This window comes from Serinus canaria, chromosome Z (assembly GCF_022539315.1).
Source record: "Serinus canaria isolate serCan28SL12 chromosome Z, serCan2020, whole genome shotgun sequence".
Classification (NCBI taxonomy): domain Eukaryota; kingdom Metazoa; phylum Chordata; class Aves; order Passeriformes; family Fringillidae; genus Serinus; species Serinus canaria.
This window is the reverse complement of record NC_066343.1, coordinates 3,261,827-3,285,844: the sequence shown is the minus strand read 5'-3', so window position 1 is coordinate 3,285,844 and position 24,018 is coordinate 3,261,827. Positions and strand designations below refer to the sequence as shown.

General features: G+C 34.5%; 1 protein-coding gene across 1 annotated transcript in view; it reads left to right on the top strand.

Moving 5' to 3' along the window:
• The window catches only part of MCTP1 (multiple C2 and transmembrane domain containing 1), a 212,139-nt gene that overhangs the window by 108,498 nt on the left and 79,623 nt on the right, over positions 1-24,018 (top strand). Inside the window, 5 exon segments of the mRNA XM_050987037.1 lie at positions 1,066-1,168; positions 3,194-3,296; positions 3,642-3,743; positions 4,090-4,164; positions 5,725-5,844. Of these exon segments, the coding sequence (XP_050842994.1) occupies positions 1,066-1,168; positions 3,194-3,296; positions 3,642-3,743; positions 4,090-4,164; positions 5,725-5,844 (503 nt within the window).

Genomic DNA, 24,018 nt, shown 5'->3' with positions numbered 1-24,018 from the left:
AAAAAGGGAGCAGCTTAACTTCCTGGTGGGCTAAAACCTCAACACCTTCCCAAAATAAAACCTTGAAAGGGTTGGTGTCAGTTTCATGTTCTACCCCTAAACTTGCAGTTCTGATCATTTTTCTTGCACTTTCCTTAGTATCTAAGCACTGCTTGCCTGCAGTCTTTTCCTGTAAGCTACCTATTTAATATTTAAGGACACACTCACACACACACACACACTCACATACACACACACGCTTTGCTCATTGCTTTTCTTTAAAGAAAAAAAATATACCTCCATATCCATTTCCATTATCCTGCTTCTATTATCTACATAATGCATTTTCAAAGCAGCAACTTCATACTTTCTCATTTGGTGGCTTTCATGCTGAGGGACCTCTTTGTAAATATATCCAAAACTACTTTTTTGTGCTTTAATGTATAATAAAATGTTAACCATGTTTGCCTTTCTGCTGTGCTGAGACTACAGCCCACCATTTCAGCCCATACCATCTCCTTCTTTAATTGTACTTGCTCACTTTGTCTTGTGTTAGGCTTTTATATGAGACTGTCATCAAGATTCTTTGATTTTGGGGGAGGATTTGTACAGTGTGAAACATTATACAGCATAATAGTCTTTGGATAATTTTCATAGGTGCTGTGTTGTTACAAATAATACAGAATAACACATTTCCTTCATATCATAATACTTTTCTTTATGTTGTCTTTAAAGTGAATTGGTCGTTGGTACCATTGAAGTGAAGTTCTCTTAGCTGTCTTACAAGGGTGCTTGGCAACTTCTAGGAACATGTTGTGTTTCATCAGAAGAGTCTGTATCGTGATTTTGTTGTCTCCTCCCCCCCACCCTCATTTTTTAAAGTAAAAGAATTGTACTTTCAGCAAAGAATATTAATAGTTTATGGAGATGAATACTGTGTTATTATTCAATATCTTGAATATTGTGCAGACCATTACAGTCAAGTTCAGAAAATGAAAAACAATCCCCTCAAACTTGTTTTATTTTAAGCTTGCTCATCATGTGCTTTCTTAGTTCATACAATTAGTTCCAAATTTTCTCTTACAGGTAAAAGTGACCCATTTTGTGTAGTTGAATTGAACAATGACAGACTGCTGACACATACTGTCTACAGGAACCTCAATCCAGAATGGAACAAAATCTTCACATTGTAGGTGTTTGGAATGGATGGACAATGGGTTTTGGGTAGTTTTTTGGAGGTGAGGGTGTTGGAGGGGGAAGGAACAAAAATACTTACTGGTAGTTCTAAAGGAGAATAGTGATGAAATAGTGGTATAATTTTAAACATAAAAATGCCAGAACTGTTTCTTGGAAAGCATGTATGAGTAATGCTATGCACACCAGACTCCTGTTAGGTTCAGCAAGAGTTTCAAGGGTCAAATCCAGTGTGATGGATTTGCCCCAGAAGTTTTGAGTGGGGAAAAAAAGATACTGTGAATATGATCTTTATTAAAATGTGGTTGTTAACTTTAAAAAAAACATTAGATAGCTTCATAAAGTTAGAAATTCTGCATGCATTTATATTTATCTGAATTATGATTAAATACTTTCTACTTGTTTCCATTTACTAACTGCCCTTCTCACAATACCATCTAGTCTCATACTCATACAAGCCAGCTGTTGCAAAAAATGCAGTCTAAAACAATTGATTGGGGATTGGTTCTTCAATTCTTTTGTTATTTTGAAGACAGTTAAAGGCTTTGACAAAATAGAAAAAAGGTCTTCCACAGACAAAATGTCCTTGTTGTTTGCCTTGCTCAATTTTTTCTCCCTGACTTTTTTTTCTCCCTTCTCTCTATCTTACTGTAATGTGACACCATGAGTGGAAAAAACTGATCACTTCTGCTGAAATCAGTAACACTCCTCTGCAAAAACAGTAGAAGCTTTAGTTTTATGTACACTTACTTCACTTTATCATACATAAAAAAGCTGTATTTTGCCCTTAATGTCAAAACTCAGTGAGATTTTAATTTTTGTTTTCCCCTCTAGATTTATTATTCATATATTTAGCATAGGTTTTGTGACCTGCAGTGAGCTCTCAGAGATTAATTCAGAGCAAAAGAAAACAAATCTCACAATAGTTGTACTTTTCAACAGCTTATTATAATAGTTCTCATTTCTATATCTGCAAAACCATGTTAAATTGTTCATTAATATATTTTTAATTATTTACCAATAGAGCCAATAACTAATCATCCTCTACTTCTTGACAATGTTCTGTGCACAAGGAATTGCCTAGGTTTGTAGAGGACAAAAGACTAATCAGAAATCGAATATAAAACCTCTAAAGGCTTTCAAGGCCTTTCTTCTATGTACATTTGCATTTATATTCAGATTTCTTAATTAATTTTTGGTCTAGCAACCCCTCATCTGGAGGAGTATATTTTACTGAAGTTGAACTGCTTTGCTTGAATTTGTATTTCCTGGATCAGCCATTCAGTCAAATATGAGTTCTCTCAAATAATTTTTTTATTCAAATAAGGAATATGAATTTTTCACCCAAAGTTTACATGTAGAGGGACATGGCATGGAGTGTTTAATATCTTGCAGTCTTTTTTCCTCAGTTGTATCTGAGAGATGCATTGTTCCATAATATTTGTTCTTTATTTTCTGTAATTTGCTGTATATTTGTAATTAAACTAGAATTTCAGAAACAAAGAACTTGTTCTTAGTGCAAGGATAAGCTCTTGTAGCTTGTAATTATTTCCATTTACAAACCTACAGGTTTCACTGTATTTGCAGAAAGAATTGTCACAAGTTTAGCGGTGTTTAGAGTAGCTTTTAAAAGCTCTCTGTCCTTCTGCTGGTGGCTGTAAATCCCCTGGTGCTGCTCCTTGCAGGTCATGCAGTGCAAACCCCAGGCAGGAGATTTAAAGCAACATCCTTCAGAAAACTTGTGCTGGAAAAGCCTTGCAGAGAGAAAGAGTGATAACTGCAGCCCTTGGAGAGCATTTTGGTCATAAAAAGCCTTGCAGAGAGAGAGAGACAGAGTAATCATTGCAGCCCTAAGAAAGCATTTTGGTTATATGCAGAGATGTCTCATTCACTTAATCTCAGTTCTCCTCCATGGCTTGGAAAAATAGATGGATATCTGTGTTAACCTTTTACCGTTTTGTCCTCGGTACCCACTGGTGTAAGTGACTTCTTTCTTCTGTGTGTACTTCTGTCTTTGTAGCAATATAAAGGACATCCACTCAGTGCTTGAAGTGACAGTTTACGACGAAGACCGCGATCGAAGTGCTGACTTTCTAGGCAAAGTTGCTATACCATTGCTGTCTGTAAGCTTCATTCACCTGACATACTGCTCTGAATTTTTCCCGCTGAAGGAGGGAAAGAGAAAAAAAATAAATAAAAATTTGCAGCTCTGAGTCTGTCATTTCTCAACCAAGGTCTGTAATAAGAACACAAAAATTTTAACATACTCTATTCACGGCCATGTTGAATCCCATGATAGTTAATTTTTCCTGACAGACTCGGTCCTGGTAATGAACAGGTACTTGTCAGACTTGCCACAGTTGTTTTGGGTTCTCTGTCAGTTTCAGCAGCTGGGGGTCAGGGGTCACCGGGGGGGTGTATTCAGCGGAGACCGCAAGACAGACGGCTGTCATGTCCTTTTCCTGCAGATTCAAAATGGTGAACAGAAAGCCTACGTCTTGAAAAACAAGCAGCTGACAGGGCCAACAAAGGGGGTCATCTATCTTGAAATAGATGTGATTTTTAATGCTGTAAGTCTTAACTTTGGGTTTTTTTGTACTGCTAAAGAGTTCAGTTTCATGAAAGCTTTTGTTCCTGATTTGTAGAGAATTTCTGTCATTCCTCATTTTCTCTAAGCCTTGATGTATACTACAGAATACTCTTCTGCCCCTGCTTGGCACACCCACTCTTTTTGTTGCTGCTGCTGCTGGTATTGTTGCTAATGTACAGAGCAGCAACTCTTGTCTCTGTGTATGCTTATGTGTCCTGAGCTTGGCAGCCATGACTTTGAAACTTGGTAAATTTTGTGAATTGAAGCTTGTGTAACTAGTGAGGAGCAAGTAAACTTGAAATACTGACACGCATTTTAATGCACAGGTGAAAGCCAGCATACGAACCTTAATGCCCAAAGAGCAGAAGTACATTGAAGAGGAAGACAGACTGTCTAAACAGGTAAAGAGTAAGGAAACACTAATCCCTTCTAAAATCCTTAATATCAAGTGTGCACATTCAAATATCTGGTATCCTACTGCTGAGAGTAAAGAATAACATTTTCATTATGTGTTTACAAAAGAATATGATAGGTTGAGAAGTCAGAAACAGAATACATGGGTTTAATGTGTCTCCTCTATAAATTGCTGCCTAATTTCCATGAAATACATGAATAAGAACACAGTTGAAACCATCAGGTTTCACACATATCAGATTATTGCACAGGTGCATGTAAAATAAGTCTTGCATAAATTTTTGCTGTTAACTTTGACCCAAAATTCTCCATTTGTTGCAAGGTAAAGAGTCATCATTCTTTTAGCCAAATTTCAAGGAAGTTACTTGAGTAAGGCTGGAATTTGAGTAAGGTGATTGAAGACTGAAATTCTTTGGAATCCCAGGAATAGGAAATGTCTTGACTCTTTCTGTTTTCTCTGAATATTTTTGCTACACACAGTTTTAATGCTTTGGTAAAAAATTATTTAACCGCACATATTTTTCTGCACTTAAACTACTTTGGATTCATTTTTTCTTGTTCCACAAATGTTGTATCTTAAATGGAGAGATATTGTTGGACTATTGGAACAAGATTTTTGTTGTTTCCAGTGAAAAGTCAAAGGTCTCAGAACTGTTTTCTTTGTTTCTGAAAACTTGTATACTTAAGCATGGTTTAAATTACCTGCTGGAGGAATTTTATATCAGTTTATGATGTAGTTCATAAAACAAAACGTTTCAAGAGACAAAATATTTCTTTATTTGCACTTTTGAGCAATGCAGTTACTAAAGCTGAATTTTGCACTACTATTCCAGCAAAGAAGCAGCAAACCTTTTACTCAAGAGTCATTCTTCTTTCTGTTTTCATAACTGAAAATGGCATTGTGACTTCTGCAGATGGCAGGAGGAGTGACCATTTTCTATGTGTCTCAGTACACAAATCATTCACTCATTTGTCCACTTTTTGTGGTGAGGTGTGTTGCCATTTAAGAGCATTTAAATACATTTTCCTGAATCAAAACCTAGACTTGTTATGTCTTACATATATGTAATTTGAAAGTATGTAGATTACTTTGATAGATACTTAAAACAATGCTTTCAAAATATATCACAGCAGACAAATTGGTGAAAAAAGTTAAATGGTGCAGATATCTTAATTACATTAGAGCAGTGGTGTTCCATGGTTTCAGGTTAGTGTTCTGCAGCATCTTTTTATTAAAATGGCCAAGATTTGTTAAAGGCTTAATGAAACTGAAATCTAATTAACAAAATAATTTTTGAAATTTTGCAGGTGGCTTTTGAATGATGACCAATTTTTGTACCATCTAGAATTAAATTCAGACCCAATTAGCAAATTCTCTCTCTTCCAAGTATCAGATTTTAAACTAAGTTGCTCAATTTGTGAGCTATAGAGCTTAATATTTTCTCAGCCTTTCATCTAAATTAAGAATGACAGTATTGTTAATGTGAGCCTCTCCTGAAACTTTTTGGGGTTTTGAAATATTTTCAATTTTTTTATCTTTTTAACAGCTACTGTTAAGGAACTTCATCCGGATGAAGCATTGTATCATGGCGCTTGTTACTGCTGTCTGCTATATTAGCAGTTGTTTTGACTGGGATTCTCCACCAAGAAGTCTAGCTGCTTTTTTGGTATGATCTTCTTTATACTGTTTTTAATCATCCCAGTGTGTTTGTGTTATAGACTGAGAGACAATACTGTGTAGATTGGTGGTTTCTTTTTTATTTATTTAGAAGTTCGCATTATGGTAATAGCATAAGTCACATTTATTCAGTTTTTTTAAAAGTAATTAAGTTTAAAATGTCACACAAACAAGATAGAGTGGGTTTTTTTAAATTATAATTGTATATTTATAGTAAAGAAAGTAATTGATTATATAAGTTGCAAGCAGGTGATGCAAATCAAAATAGAGTCAGTGAACTATGGATAATATATTTTAAGCTTATCACAAATTATGTCCATTAAATTTCGTTTGGTCCCCTTGCATATTGCATAATGACTGTCAAAGTATTTTTGATTACTAATTATTCAAAGGTGGTGTTCCTAGATAAAAGAAATCCACCAAAATAAAACAAAGCCAACTTTAAAACCATAAATGCAAACAAATTAGTACCTTTTAGGTAGCAAGCTCTGGTCATAACTTTTAGTGAATGGTTTTAAGTGGATTTGTTTTTAGCTATTTAAACAAAATTGCTGTTTCTTCAGGAATATTATCTTCATTAGTATTAGCCTTACTTTTCTGTTAAATTTTAAGAATTCCAAGCACAATTGTGGATTGCGTTGTGTTACCCAGATAAATACCTCTTTATTTTTAAAATCCTAAGACCTACAAACAAGACCATTATTTTTTCATTGTAAAATAGTAATGTATGCATGACCATACTTTCTGGAATTTCTTAGTTTTTAAAATTTGCTGAGAGATACTGAGATTAGTAGCCACTCCACTATGATTATGAACAGGGAAGGGTTTTGGTATGACTTTGAATAATTATAGACATATCTGGTGACAGGACTTTTTACTTGGGTGCCTGAAGGTCAGGTGCCTCAAATCTGAAGAAATCAAACCAGGCATTGGTAGCTTGCTGTGTAGTAAAATGGGGTACTTGGGTCTGTCACTAAGTCACACTGTTTTGCAGAAAGTTTCTCCTAGCAGGGCTGTGTTACTTTTTAAACCCTTGGTTTCCATGTTCATTGGGAGTACAGGAGATATATGTGCTATTCAAAGAGCCAGGGGGTTGTTCTTTTGCCAATGTCTGTAGTAATGACACTCTGTGGAAAGATAAAATATGCTTGCTACTGTTTGCTATAGAAAGGCCATCTATCATTTCAGTTAAAAGTTACCACACTTCATAGGAAAATGCAGGTTTCAACATAAAACTCAAATGTTCATATTGCTATTACTGCTTCAGTTAGTAAGTATTCATCACTCTAAGTCAGATTTTAATATGGATATGGAACACTCAGCTGTTGCCAGTGGAAGAAAGGAAAATGGAAAGACATCCTATTCTTTGGGCAGTTTTTTTTTTTTTTCCCATGGCACACTGCTGTGGCCGTGGAAGTAGTGATTTGGCTGTTAAAATGTAATTGTTTTTGGTCATAGAAAAAAAAATCAAGGTCATAATAAGTAGTAGTAGAAGTATGTAAAACAGAATTTAAGTAGGGAGGTCAATAATCAGTATATATTATTATTATAGTTACAGCGTATTGCAGTAGAAACATTTTCTGGGTTATATTTTTAGAGATATGTTCATATTTTTCATACCTATTTATATATAGAGACATATATATAAATAAAAATCTGATTTCTTTACAGTATTTTCTGGTTTTCTTACAGTATTTTTTTGCTTATGTAGGTGTTGCAGTAAATTTTTATGCATATAAAAATATATACATATTTATATCAGTGCTGTGATTGTACAGATGTATTCCAGTTCTGCATCCAAAATGTGTCCTGTGCTTTTTGACCTGATACTATCCTCTCCAAGGATCAAATCATTCCTCTGTCAGGCAAAAGAAGTCTTTGCTGGCCAAATCAAATATATGTGAAGTTTTATCATGATTTTAAGCTTTGGGTTTAGATGGTTTCTGGACTTTCATAGGCTGTTGGAATTTCGAGAGTGATCCACTTGCTTGTGTTATGATGAATTATATTTGCACCAAGGTTACATTTGAATTTAATAGAGTGTATAAAATAAATGTACATGTATGTTTCATTTTTCTCTTTACTATTATACAAATTATAATCTCCTTGTGAAGTTATCTTCTAGAGGCTAGAAAATCTCACATTGAAATCTCAGTTCCAGAAAGGAGATGAGAAACAGGCTGTTCTGGGGGTATTCAGCTCTTTAGCCAGACTAAGAAACAACATATGAGAAGTAAAGCTTTAAACTAACCATTTCTTCTATCCTGTTGGATTTGAAAATATACTGTGATGAGTGCGTCCTGATACAGAGTTACAGTCATTTCACCTAGGTTGCTTATGTAAGGGTTGATTTTGTGTATCTCCCAATGCCCCATGTTCTTGGCATTACAATTATGGATAGTTTTTTACTGTGTGACTTTTCTTTCTGATGGGGATATGGGTGAAGAAATTCTGGCAGAATAGCTCAGTTTTCAAAAATGTAATTTCTAAGATTAATCAGGAAAGGAGAACTTCTCTTGGAAACCTAGAGAAAATTTCCAATAATATGTTAACTATAACAAGTTACAGTTACCTGCTTCATATGCCTTGTGCACTCTTCACTGCAATTCTTTTTAAAGTCATTCTCCTTGGAGAGTCACACTGTTAGTCACCAAGGCTAACAGTGTTCATTGAAAGGGCTTGCTTATTATTTGCGCTCCTGAGCTTATCTGTCTCAAACTTTTACATTATTTGGGATATTTTAGGTACAAGAATGCTACATTGAAGTTTTAGGATGATTCTTTCCAAAATCTGTCCAAAGGCAGCAGGTCAATGACCAGTGTTGCCTGTGCTATTTATAGACATACAGACACTTCAAGTTACATTTTCGATGTTCTAGATTATGCATTTACTCAATTAAACATTATTTTACCTGTTTCTATTTAACTTCATAAGCTCATCACATTCACTGGGAATTTTGTCTGAATAACTGAGAGTTTTCACTCCATTTCTTTTTTTTATGCTTTGGTAATTCACAGCAGAAGAAAAATTTTATATATATATATATATATATATATATATATATATATAATATATATATATATATATATATATATATTAAACTGTCATGCTGATATAACTGTGATGTATTAATAGCTGTTATTTTTCAGATACTTAAAGATATTTGTAAATAGCTTATGAAGCATAGGTTTACCTGGCTAGCATATTACTTTATCTTAGAGCAATTAGAAAATTCTATATTCTCTCCTGCTTTTTTGTATTTATTTCCTGTTAAATAAAAGAAGTGCATAGCAACAACATTGAGCTAATATTTGAGTTCCAGAACAGCTTTATTATATCAGATGTCTAGGCTGATCAAGAATGCGTTATATACTTATATTTACGCTTCTTAAATACAGTGGGAAAAACCAGAATATGTAGAGAGCATTTCCTATAAAAATCACATTTTTTTCTCTGTTTAAAACAGACCTTTGCAGTATTTAGCAGTCAATTTTTTTATTACTATTTGATAATTAATATGGTACATTTCTGGAGGAAGAACTTCTGTAAAGTATGCAAAAGTGGATGTTTTTTCTTCAGATTAATCCGCTGTGGGCACTGAAATGTCTGTAAAGTTTGGCCTAATTTCCATCAGCTTCTTAACCAGACATTTCTGTTCTTATAGATTTCAGCGGGTGCAACATGAGGGGAAAAAAGTGTGTATTCTTTTTTTCCAATACTAGCAATTCTCACTGTAATGAACAGAAAAATAACTGGACAATGGGGCTATCAGTAAAAGGACACATTTCAGTGTGAGTCAGTGAAATATTTTATGGGACAAACTTTAATCTTGAAATGGGATTGTGAATAATTTGTGCTACCATCTGTCCGTTTGGAATTCTTTTAACCATTTCAGTCATTATACAGTAAGTACTGCTGTGTTTAACATTAGCATTTGATACACATTTAATTTCTGTACTGCTCCGTGGTCCTTAGGGAGCTTTGCTCTAGTGCTACAGGAGAGAGACAAAGTATTGATCAGTTAACATTTCAGCTATGTATGTTGCAAAATTAATGAAAATGCCAGACAAAAATGTCAGAGTGCACAAAAAGTTAAAATTTAAATTTGTAGTTTAATGAAAAGTTTAAGATGCGCATTATCAAAAATATTCCCTTTAAAGTATTTTTCATAACTGAGTAAAGATAACCATGTATTTTACTTAGAAGTACACTCAGTGTGGACTATGAGGGAAAATATAATCTTCAAAGTGTTTGGTATCCCAAAATGGCCTCAGTAAGGTACTTAATTACCTAATTGAACATTTAGCTATTATTCATAAAATAAACTTATTTCATTTCTCACTTGGAAGCAGACTGCCCTCACAAGATGAACATACATGTTAGCCTCAAATTAAAGCTTCTTATGAACACATTCTCCTATTCCTATTCTTATTCCTTTCATTCATTCTATATGTGTACATGCACACACAGAGAAGATACTTTTCTTTCTTTTTCAGCCTCTCAAATATTGATAAAATGACTCTCCCTGCATCCAAGTCATTTGTCAGGTCTAACTCACCTTCACTCTGTCTTCTAAAGTTACAGAATTCATGTGTGAAAATGACATAATAGTGTCCCTAGCTTTTGATTTAGTGTTAGTTTTCTTGCACATACGCTATTTAGTTCTGGAGGTGTCACATTAATTAATTGAAAAGGAAACAGGATTTAAAAGAACTGGTTCCTAGAAGGATATGAGACAGAAAGCAATTTCGTCAATTTACTGAGCTTTTCCTCAATGAAAAGGGAAACAATCACTACTGTGTATTTTGGAAGCAATGTCACTCAAAGAAGAAAGACAAAGGTTATGTTTCTAGAGAGATTTGATATGATACCATCAAGGGTTGGAATGCATTTGTCGTAATTATTATATATTTTCCTTATTTTTTGACACTGTAATTGTAAGAGAATCAGAATTTCACATATATTAAAAAAATATATGTAGATGTTCCCATCGTGGATACCATTATTGAGGATACAACCTTCAAAGAGCTTTTTTTTGCTAAACCTGGGTGAAATGTATCATCAGATTATCCTTGCCATCTCTTGTCTAGAATTTGAAATTTGAATCAGTGCTGGTTAGGTAGTTGGAAAAGCTTTTCTTATCTCCCCCAAAAAGCCTTTCCAAAAATTGTTGTTGCTCTCAAAACTGCCTGTTCTCAAAAGAGAGATTTGCAGAGGTAAAATGACATGGCAATGGCAAGGCCAGGAACAAGAGTAATTTCTGATGTATGTTACACACATGTAAGAGTCTTTCAGCTTTTTGTCATCTGTTTCCACACCAACAGGTTAGAAAAATAAGTGGACCAGACTGGTGTGGGGTTTAGTGTTTTTTTTTTTTCCAAAGTAAAGCAGACAAAAAGAAAAATGGTCTAAGTTCTGTTTCCTCTCCTCCTATGTTGGATCTCTTCAAAATTACGGTGGAATTTAACCTTTTTACAACACTTAGCTATACTTTGTGCCAGGCTTTAGAAGGTGGAATACAAAAGAAAAAAATAACAGAAAAAAACCCCTGTATATAGGACCAAAGAGATCCATTAGCTATTAATACTGAAGGAACATACTAGCACCAGCTATGATTAAAAATACACATCTTAACTGTAACAAATGAGTAATGATACTGGTGTAGAAAAACTGGTGTCATCAGTCCACATCTTTTGTTTTGCAAATCAAGTGTTTGCAAATCTAATATAAATAAAGACTCAGGAATAATTGCATATGTAAAAGCCTCTTAAAGTAATTTTTTTTAATAAAAAGTCACTTTCATTTTACTTTCTTCACAGAGTGATTGCACGTTTGCTAAACCAGTTTAAAAGCGTGATTTATTGCCTAAGAACAGACCTGTGCCATTTTCAGTAATGTAGAGCATCTTGTGTGCTGTCCAGCTACTATCCCAGAAGAGTATGTGTCTGTCTTAGGTTCTCTGTCATTTCTGCCATCACCATCCAGGTGACTGGGGTGCCCACCCAAGGGTGTCTAAAATGGCACTAGCTCTAACTTTAAGCAATTTAATTGCTCCCATAGGTGTTTATTTTACCTGCATATATATTTTAGTAGCTAACTAGATGCTGTTCTGAGTTTCTTCATAATCTAATGCATTAAATCTCAAAAACTATGCTCTGTGGGGAATTACACTCCTTATTTTGTGTTTTATCAAACAGTATTATGAGAACCAACATTATAAAGTCACCTTACAGAGTGTTTACTGCCTTTTTATTTAAATAGGAAGGGGTATTGTAAGGTTTGTTTTGAAGTGAGAAAACTGTAGGACACTGATTTCTCTGGGCTGTTCAGTAGTTAAGGTAATGTTATGGTTTTGCCAAAAGTTGCAATGTAGTAGCAAAAGAAGCAGGTATGTTGTGTTTTGGTAAGAAAAGCTTAAGTAAGGTAAAACAGAGAAGCAATTGTTTCAAATCTTTTGAAAATACAGTGTGCAAAAGGCTTAGAAAGGACAGAATTAAATTCAGAAATTAAACTACCAGTTTCTTCCTATTGCTCCTTAAGGAACCTTCAGTGTACTTATACCTGTAGAGACGTTGTTTCTTTAGTAGGTATGTAGCTGGTAGGTGATGACATGAGTGTCTCAGTGGAAGAATTAAGGAAAAGTTCTTTTCAATGTGCTGGATGTTACTGGAGTGAAAACACTTTAGACCATTTTGTAACATTTCAGATATGCATAAGAAATATATTTATATTGCTTATATTGTTTAACTCACAATTTTATCATTTCAGTTTTGGTAGCTGAATGAGAAACTCTGGCTGTTGACATAAAAAAAAGCCTTAGAACATATGTTGTGTCTACTAGTGCCACATAATGCTATATGACTAACAGTAATTGCTTTTATTGATGATGTAAGTAAAGCCTTTAACAAAAAAATAAATGTAAGTTACCATTGCAAAACTTACATGTGAAGTTTTGTCTCTTCCTAAAGAAGGACTGTCTGCCACACCTAGCTTTATTCTATGATTTTAGAAAAAGAGAGGTGCTCTGTGCTTCCCATTCCATAAATCTATGGTTTGGACCTGGAAAGTGTTTGAAAGCTTGTTTCATTCTTGTAAATCTCTGGTGGGTGGAGATGCTGTTTGTGGTGATGATGATACCCCACATGTGAGGTGGACTTGCAATGCAAGAAGCTTTGATTCCAGTGGAGCTCCCCTGAGATATGTGGGAAGTCCTGTGAAAGCAGTGGTCCTTTACAGTTGTTTTTTGTCAGAGATAGGGAAATTTCGTTGTGACAGAATGTGAAAAAGCCATAGCTCTAGAAGTTGTCCCTTACTTGGGATAACAAGTCTGTGTACTGAACAGATGGTTTTAATGTCAAGGGGACAAATCTCTGAAGGGCACTGTTGCAGAAAAACACTTATGAAGTTTACAAAGTGTGGATATTTGTACTTTTCTTCTAAATTATGTATGAGTTATACAGCAGTTTATTAGCATAGTTATTATTGTATAGTTTCAATCAAGGTTAATGAAGTTTCCACTCAGGTTGTTTTCCATCCCTGATAAATTAGAAAACATTTTCAAAAATATAGTGCTTTCCTGAGCTACTTTTCTATGTGCTTTTCTCCTATCCCTCCCAAAGCAGCACCTAAAGATCTTGGTGACAAGGGTGAATCATGCAGATTGCTATACAGACAGAATGTTTTCTTAAATATCTCAGTTAAAGGCTAAATTTGTGGTTGCAGTTTTATGAAGTAGCTAAAGCTACTCCTGTAGCTTTAGCCACCTCACTGGTAAAGCCTGCATGTTTTCAATGGCCTGTCTTGCACAGTAACTTCTTGTACTGGTCATGGCAATATAAAGAGGAACTGCCTCAAAGATCATTTTAGTTAAGTGTCAGTGCAGGAAACAGTGTCATCTAGATAGTTTTTAAATATGTGGAACACTTAACAGTGTGGACAGAATGTTAAATTTTTACCAAGTATGCTTAAGTGATTTAACTTCTGAAGGAAAGAAGAATTTTAGTTGACCTTGAAGTAAAAAGCCTGTAAAAGTCATAACCATTTGTTTGATGAAAGCAGGGTTTTTTTGTTTGTTTTTTAGCTTATTTACTCTTAGAAAGAAAAAAAAAAGATATCTATACATGCAATCTTTTTAATACTTTGCAATAACCAAGGTGACCTAATTTAAAAAGTATTTTTATTTTGGGTTCAGTGACAGATTGTATTTATTCCAGGGTAAGTAGTAACACTTGCCAGTAGAAATAACTAACGCTGTGACTCCAATTGTTGCTGAAGAGAAAAAAAAAATTAATAGCTGTAAGCCAAATGGCTGCCGCTGATGTTGAATAGACTTACAACTGTATGGCAGATCTGTGAGTTTGTACATTTTCATAAAAAATATCTACACTATTACTGTTCCTCTGAAGTAACAAGAAACCAACTGCTTTCCAGGTGTGCAAGTACTCTATGGGGAACCCACTGATTTTCAAAATTAAAAAAATTGACATAATTTAGTCTTATTTATTTGGGATTGACCACTACTCTCACAGCTGTTACTAGCACTGCAGTTATCTGTTAAAATTGCTATTATGTAATTGGAACTTCTGGTATTTCCTTACATTTTTCCTCACTTCTTAAGTGCTTGTGTCTATTTAGCATTTCTCATTCTGTTTCTTCCTGATGCTTATTTACAAGGCAGAGAAAAAAATTCTCTTCCTTATCTCAGACCAGAAGGCACAGGTGCACGCATTTCAGTCTTTATTTTCCAATGACAAATCCTTAATTTCCAGGAAAAGTGTGTTTTTTAAAACTAAAACCACCTAATTCCTTTGAAAATGGGTAATTAATACTGTAAGGGATACCAATAATGTTTATTAAAACATGTTTTCCTTTAAAAAGAAAGACAGTAATTTTTGCTTTGTATACAGTATTCTTGTTGCTCTTTTGTCTTGAAGAAGAAGTAATACCAGCAGATAATGTATTCCTTTAACATGAGTTAAATTTAAAAGTAGGTTTTTTAATATTTGTCACCATATTAATTATTACTTGCTTAAAGCACTGTTAGCTGAGGGATTCTGAGTTAATAAACACATCATAGCATTAGTATATAAAACACAGTATACTTTTCCCAAGACAATGATTACCAGCATAAGACCACATTAACAGCACTTAATGCTTGTTCCTTAAATGTGCTTGATTTTCATCTCTTGGAAATACTATCATAATGTTGCAGCAAGTAAACATGGAAATGTATTGGAGTGATTTATTTACAGTAGAGGTAACTAATGCCTTGTTTGAGCTTTGTTTCAGTATTATATCACTCTCTTCATAGCACTGCAGCTACAGATCAACCAGAATAGGGATTTTAATCCTGAATATTAACCTCCTTAAACACAATGCCAGTGAAAGACATTAAAAAGAAGTTATTTCTTCATCACAGTCTATTAGCTGGAACATTTGGAAAATAACTGCAGTGTGTTGGTAGGTCTTTATAATGTATTTTCACATTCAAGAATCGCTTTTGCTGTGGTTTATGGAGTTTTAACATTTCTGCTTTGCTCCAAGTGTGCTTCAGATTTTTATTTCCCACTTTGATTTCATCCTTATGAGCAAGATACATCTCTATAAATTACTGATTCACTGGAGCATGTTTCTTTGCTTCAGAACTGAGAGCTCCCTCAGCCCCGTGCAATAGATGGTGGGCCAGTCTGGAGTTACCTGTCAGAGCCTGGGCTGCCCACCCAGGTCAGGCACTCTGCTGCCTCTCCACTGCAGCACCTGCACACCTGCAAACTGAGACATGCCCCATTCAGCCCTGCAAGAACAGCTCTATTGTTGCCTTTTCTAAGGGAAAATTATTCCAGCTCTACTTCTGAATTAAAAGCAAGGCTGTTATTACTCAAGGGATGTTAGGCCTCACTGCTTTTTTGAGAAAACAAATTTGCTGTAACTTTATCTGTAATTTAGTAGCACTTGGGTGCAAATAGAGGCTACATTGTATAGAATGGGAGGCAGAAAGTAAGGGTTTGTTAAAGCCATAAAATGGTTGGGTAACCATTGTATATCCAAGAGCAGCTGTATCAAAGCTGTAGGTTCAATTAAAAAAAAAAAAAAAAAAGAAAGGGAGAAAAAAGAAACCAACCCAAACCAGACACAGTAAACAACAACTAAAAAAACCAAACCAAAACAAAAAACCAGACAACAAACCCCAAACCCCACCAAAAAAAAATCCCTCCCAAACAAAAACCCAAACAAAAGAACCCAATAGCTACAACAAAAAACAACCAACCAAAAAAAAAAAAAAAAAAAGAAAAACCAAAACCAACCAAACCTCTGGAAAATACATTCATTTCGGCTTTACCATTAAACATCTATTTTGAACCTGCTTCAAACATAGTGTTAAAGAAGTAAGATTTCTATCTATATGGACAATATAGTAAAATTGCATATTTCCCAGAAGTTAATGTACATTTTTCTTGACCAACAGCCTACTCAGAGAATAGTCATGGTAAAGGCTACTCAGCCCTTTTTCTGCAAGTTTTTGGTTTGGTTTAGTTTTGCTTTCTTACAGTAAATGTAGCAGAGCTGTGCTGTTCTCCAGTGCCACCTTCTTGAAGAATATGATGTCAAAATGCTTAAATACAATTTCCCTTTTGTTGGTTGATTCTTGAATGTCAGAATTTCATAGGAAGAAATAATAATGCTAAAAACCTTAGTCCTGTATGCATAGCCATTGCAAATGATGCTGTTGAGGCCATCCAAATCAGTCAAGTACTTTATTCCATCAAAGTTCATTTTTACAACTGCATGCTTGTTCACTGCCTTACATCCTGATTAGGCAGCAAATGTGCTCTCTCTTTTCCTCTTTTTTTGAAATATGAAAAAAACCAATTTGGTGTTAGGAGTTTGATCTTGCTGATTAGCAAAGTTAAAGTTAAGAACTTAATGTGCTTTCTAATCATCTGGCAGCTGTCATTAGTGAGTGACAATGCAGCTAATCCCCCCTTCCTCCCCACCCTGACACACAAGCCTACTCCTCCATTCTCCCCAGAGCAGCGGCACCACCTCCGGGCACACTCTTGGCTGAAGCTGGGAGCAGGGAGTATGTATCTGACCTGGGATCTGAACCTGGGAAACTCTGGTTAGTATGCTTCATTGTCTCCGGATCACTGCGCTCACCCTTCTGCTCCTTTACTTACAATGTCTAATATGTCTGATTTGAATTAAATTATTTTAATTAAATCATTCCACTATTTCTCACCGTGCAAGACAGTTAAGAGCTGTAACTGGCAGTGTTATGATTCAGGTGTCCCCTATTGATTTGGCCAAAGTTAGTAAGCCAAAGATTAGTGTGAATTCTGGCACAGGCAGAGCAAAAGGTGTATGTGAAAAGAGAGTCAGCACTTAAACTGGAACTGAGAGATACACAATTTCATAAGCACCAGAAGCATTCCTGCCGGTAGTTTTCTCTCAGCATTTTGCCACAAGCAATGGGTTCTCTGTTTGTAGGGAAGGCAAAAGGCTGAGAAGGGGGGTTTTGGTTTCTGGATGAAAATAAAGTTCATCTTGGTTTATCTCTGATTTGAACAGTCCTGTCATTTACCAGTCAGAGAGTGTAACGAATGCTCAGCTGCATCACCAGACAGAATTTTTCATAGATAACTCCTCAACATTGGTGACACTGCACTGTGGTACTCTGAAGCCTGTATTTATTTTGTTTTTCTGCAGACATTAATTCTTTCTCACATTGTTTCTATTAAAAATTGGAAAGTCTGTCTCCCTCAAGATGCAAAGAAGAAAGTAAATCCAAAACTCTGAAGAATTTCTAATGCAGGAGGAGTGTTTTAAAATAGGGGATGCCTGTGCTCTAAAATGTGATTATTGACTAATTAAATTCTGTTGCCTACCTGGCAATGACAAATGCAGCACTTCTCTAAGACCACTTTAAGATCTGGCTGGTAGAACCAGCAGCCCCGATACCTCTGAAGTACAGGACTATCTGCTTGCTCTGTGATGTATCTTATTTCTGCTGAATTGTGATTTTTAGAACTGATAGTCAAATATAAGATATGTATTGGTTAAAAAATAACAGATTCTTTCTGTGTCACTTTCAGTGTTGACTTGTATGATGGGCTGCATTTTTTTAAGGTAATGCAGTTTAAAAATAATTTTAAGTTTCCCAAGATGAAAAGAAAAAGTGAGGTACTGGATTTGCAAACAAAAGCTTTGTTGGTTTATGACAAGTAATCCAGTTTTTGCATTACTGTAGCATTCTATCCCAGACAATTTTTCATAATTGGTAATTTGTGTGTCATATATGTTATCTATTCTTTTATGGGCCTCTAAATAGTGAATGATGTCAAAGGTCATCAAGCATTCATAAAGAAAATTATTTTATTTTACTTTTTCAGTTTTTATCAATTTTCTGAAGAAATCTGTGAACATTTCAGGGAAAAGTTACAAAGAAAAAAATAATAGCCATTTTCCTGGAAGGAACTTCTTGCAAATTCTGTTACAGCAATTCAAAGAAGAAATTAATTTTAGGACTACAGCAGGATATAAATGTTTAGTTAAGTCAGTTATGATTTATCTAATCATGGCTGTGTTTTAAAAGTTGGAAATGTTTGTGTGGCATATACATGCAGCAAAATTAAGAATATTTGTATGCAACTGAATAATTTTGAATTTTCTCCTGTCAGAAATATTTTTGCAGTAATCCACAAGCCATTGTTTTCCTTTCATCATGAAACTAGGAGTATTTATATATATCTGCTGTCCCCACTCTTTGGAAAAATTTTATATTGGCTATGGGTCAAGAAAATCTAACAAGGGAAAAAAAATACCTTTGCATCTAAAATAATAGCACCAAAATGGCATTACATTTTGATGCATTAGTTTATCACAGGAAATGTATTACTAGAAGGATATGGGCATATCATTGAAAATTTAGTTACTGTAATGAGAAATCTAGTAGGAACTTTTCTCTTTACTACTATTTCTCCAGCTACCCATGAACATTACCACTAACTGCTCATGGACTTTCTGATTGAAAACTGGGAGAATGCAATAATACATGAATAAATTCAACTAGCAGCAAAGGCAACTTGAACTAATTTACAGACAACTATAAAGGAGGCATTAAGTATTTTAAAATGAGTTAAATTTTAGTTTCACAGTAAAGTTGTTATGAACATGCTGCCACTCGTGTGGTTCTCTCTTCAACAGTCCCTTAAATGTACTCTGAAGAGTTTAATTATAATGAGATATTTCTATTAAAAATTATTCAGTATTATTCTCATAAATAAATTAGAATTGAGCTTGTTTAGTTGTGATGTAATTATATTGTATATAGACTAATATAGAATATATAGAATATGACTATATAGAATAATGTATATGTAAAATTACAGTAATGTAAACTGGTTTTTTACTTAATTTCTAAAACTATTAATAGGAGTAGTGATAGGTTTTGATCACACCATTCTTGAAATTTCATCAGAAAATCATGAATAATTGGATATTTTGCATGATAATTTGAATCTAAAATCAGTAACATTATGAATAGGATCTTGTCCTTAAAAGAGATTTTAGCAGTTTAAGAATAGAGCAAAATACATGTATTGTTGTTGAACAATCTTTTTGTCGTTCTATGGCATACATCCGTACCATTGGTTCTTCTTTGAGGTTATTTTATATATTTTTAAGCTTATGTTGTGGTTTATTTCTTTGGAATAGTGTATTTAGACAAGCTGGAATTAGCAATTAATGTATCCTAATTATTTCAGAAAAGTGCTTTAATCTAGATTATCTGTTATTCTGAGACAGTAAACTAAGGCACTTTTTCAGCTCATCAGATAATTGACTTTGAATGTTGCAATTATTTGATGGAAATAAAAATTTATGTGGACATTTGCTCCCTAAAAGAAATTCAGAAATTGGACAAATGGACAAAAAAGAAAATCTCATTTTAAAATTAATGCCTTCATGGCACGGTAGGGATTCTAAAATTTATGTAATTGTACTTGTGAACAGGTGCTATCTTTTTGTCGCTATAGATATGAAAAATACAGCCTTTAAATACAGAACTGCTGAACTATACATTTGAAAGAAAAAATATTCTCAGTTATTACTCTGTTATATAATACAAAATGCATTTAATTATATTTATCTTTTTATTTTCTGTTTTTGCACTACTTTTGAAACTGTTCCCCCCTCAAAAATGGAAAAGAAAAAAGGATGCCAGAAGTTTTTAGAAAAGCAGAATAATTAGTTTTCAATTGCATGGCTTGCCTTAGTCTTAGCGGAAGGTAAATGCAAGAGAACACTGCTGCTACTGCTGTTATTACATGTTGGATGTATACTGCAGTGGCATGTGTAGGGTGGGCACACCTTTGTTCTTAAAAGTTAACAAACTGAGCCTGTGCTTTTAAATTCATATAATTGAGTTTATTCAAATTAGTAGGAATATCCTAACAGTAAATCTCCACATATTTATAAATATTTGCCATATCTGATCTGATTGGATGCAAATGTGTAAAAGATGCAGACGAAGAGAAAGCGTGCTCCTAGATTAAAGCACTTTCCCAAGCATATTTTCATTATATCAAAAATACTGGACATGTTGTTGTTTTTAGGCAGGTGATTCTCAGTACACTTGTGCTGTATTGAATGAAATATTGTTTATACAAGAAGTATAGGATAGATGTATATTTAATGGGGTACAAATACTTTCTGTCTGGCGCTTAACTGTATTTGTAAGACCAAATATTAATTTAAAGATCTTCAAATGAGATCTTTTGATAATTGTGGCCAAGTTTATTTGTCAATAAAAATATGCCTGAAATAAGTGTATCAGAAGAGCATACAGCTTATTTAATGTTTGTTGATTTAAAAAGAAACCTTTTTTTTTTTTTTGTGTGTGGTACTGTAACTGATTGAAATAAAGAAACCCAGGAAAATACAGACACCATTGTAATATTTAGAATTAAATTGGGTTAACTGAAAATCTTTGATATTATGAATTTTTAAAACTTTGATAAAATGTGTTATTTAGCCTGAAATTAAAAGGTATTTAGTTTAGTAGTAATGCTAATTCTGTTCTATTTCCTCATAAAATGGGATCCTTTTTTCTGAGCTTCCCTGCGTGTCATTCTCTGTCAAGCCTGTAGGTAGCACCTTTGCATCACACAAAAATCATTGCCTTTCCTGAGAGACAATTACAATTTAGGTGGGAAACTCTTTACTTGTGCAGATCTCTAAATGCAGCTAGTACTATTTGCATAATTTCCAGACTTTGATGACAATATGTGATCCTAAAACAGCAGATCACTCTCATGAGGTACCTCAGAGGTACAACGTTCTGTCAAAATTATTTGTTTTAATGTACTGTCCATCAACTCTTAATAAATGAGCATAATTCTGCACTTATTTTTCACATTTTCTTTTCTGTTCTGTAACTTACATGACAGTACTGGTCTCTTTTTATGCTGAGTAAGGTAAACTCAGTAATTTAACCGAACTCTGTTCATCCTTCTCCCTTTGGACTTGATCCGTCACTTTTAAGTCAACAGCTAACCTTAAAGGTGCTGGCTTGAGGGTCAGGGAGTTTCACCAAAACCACTGCAATGCAGGATCAGGCTACCCCACAAGAATACCAGCCTTGCTGTCAGTGCCTGGGGATGACTCATTACCAATGCTGCTTCAATATGCACTATCAAAAAAATGTAATATAGGCATTGTTTTAAATCTGAAGCTGTTCTGGAAAAAAAATCTTCTTAGTTTAACGTTTCTTTTTTTTTCCCCTCAAGTACATGCTTCATAATATCACTGCTTCCATTTCTAGAACCCACTGATGGCATATCATCTCTTAAAATAACAGTTTGTTTTCCTTTGGAGTTGCTCTTAGGTCACATAATGCAGAATGTCTCTAGGTTTATTATTTTTCTCCTAAGAGGTCGTAATAAAGAAGGTCTGGTTATCTATCACCCTTACCCATGATCACAAGTGTGCTGAATTAAACTGCTTACATTTATTTGATTCTACTAAGATTGTGCTTAATTATAATGAGAGTCAGTAAATAGGGTTTAAAAAGAAAAAATCATACAAAGCTCTTTTAAAGATACAAGTTAGCGATTTTATCTGTGTGCTGGACTGGGATATTTGAGAAGGGAACATGGAATGTCTGAGAGAGACTCCCATGAGCAAGATGATTTTTAATCGTATTGTCTGAATGCTTGGTTGTGTATTAGAAGAAGCAAAGTGTAATGCAGGTGGGAGGGAACTAACCTTTGACACACTGTTGCAGCAGAAAAACATCAGGACTATCAGCATGGGAGTTTCCAGCCTTTCCCTTTCTCACTAGAATAGAAGGCATTTTTGTTGTGGATGAGAGAAGCACGGATTGAATTCCCACATGCACTGAGCCACTCTTTGTCTGGGTTAGGTTTTTGTTTTGTTTTGTAAAATGCAAACCTTTTCATCTTTCAAATTGCAACAGGAATTCAAGCAAGCATTAAAAAAAAAAAAAAACAAGACAGAGAGGAAAGTGTATTTTATCGGTTGTTTTGCCTGAGCAAATGCTGCATGGTTAACAAGGAAAGCTGACTTGTTTCTGAAGGCCCTGCTTCAATTTGTCATGTCAGTGGCCAAGTTAGAAAGGCACTTGCTGTCCATAGCAAATGCTCATATTGTAACTCATAAGGCAAGGGAGTAAGTCCCCAGCTTGGGGCACCCAAGAAAAGCAGGACCACATCATGACTGACCGTTGTCAAAACAGAGCATATATTGCATAGACAAGAGAAGGAAAAACATTAACACAAGGAAAGGAGGCAACTCCATCTAATACACATTTGGAAAAAATCTTGGTTTAGTAATAGTTTATTCTTTTACTTTTACTTTGCTATTGCATCCCCACCGCACTACACATCTCGACATCAGGTGTTTTATATGCAGATCATACACAGCTACATATATTTGTGTAGCAAGGAAAAATTAAAGGTGTACACAGGCATGGCTGGTAGGGGTTTTTTTCCTGTATAGCACTTTCTCTTTTTCGGTTCTCACTGTGTGGAAGAATAAGGCTACATTTATTTCCTGCCTAAGCATGATAGAAAACTGTTCAGCTGCTTGTCTGGAGGATGAGCTGCAAGTTTTATTTTTTAACTTTTTCATAGTTAGGTAACAATAGATAGAAGTCTGTTGGGTTCTGTGACGGAAAAATTACAGAGAAATACGTATGTATTCCTCTACAACAGATTCTCCTAAACTTTGAAAATCTCAAGGGTATAAACAATTACCTTATGATAATTTTACCTAATGCTAAAATGGCAATAAATGAATTTTGCTCTTTTCTATTCTGTCTTCCTGCTTTTTTTAGGTGAACTGATTAGTCTTTAAGAATTATTCAGAAGATAAATACTATATGTAGCTGTCATTAAGCATGTGCTATGGCAGTGCAAAACTTGCATTTCACAGATACCAATATCTTAGGAATAGTATCTTAAAAAAATAGGCATTTTCAATGTTTAAAGCAATTTGAAGTTTACCTGGTAATCTATTTTAAAACTTTCTGTTCCATGATGACATTCTAACTATTAGATCAAACTCTTTTTCAGTAAAGGACAGACTTAGTACATGTGAATGTGTTTACTTGAAATATATCTTCTTTTGGGGAAGAATATCTTCTCTTAGCAGGAAAGTCCACTGAGCATATAACATGCAATTTGTCACTGTCAAGACACAACATCAAATTTTCAAAGGAAAAAATGGGAATGCAATCATGAGCTTTCATTGCCTATTGTAGTCCTTCTTTTAATGTATTTTTCTTTTTGAGTTCTGACATGGATAAACATTATTGACATACTGTTTTAGGGGAGTACTGGTGCTACTTTGTTCTACGATGTGAAAAAGCCACAGCCGAATTCTGTTCTCATGAGGTTGTTCTTACATCAGGATTTGCCTATGTTTGATTCTCCACTTGCTTACACCCTTTGTAATCAAATTTTAGGTATTTTATTGCTGAGGCTAGTTTTCTGGGGCAGATTGACAGCTGGGGAGAAAGAATTACGTGTTTTAGAAAGGAGGCTTTCATTCATTTAGGTGGGTTCTAACAGTAGATTGAAGTCACTGCTTTCTGGATTCCTGTCATTAGAAAGGCATGCCTGGGTTTCCACCAGCACTTGCCTTT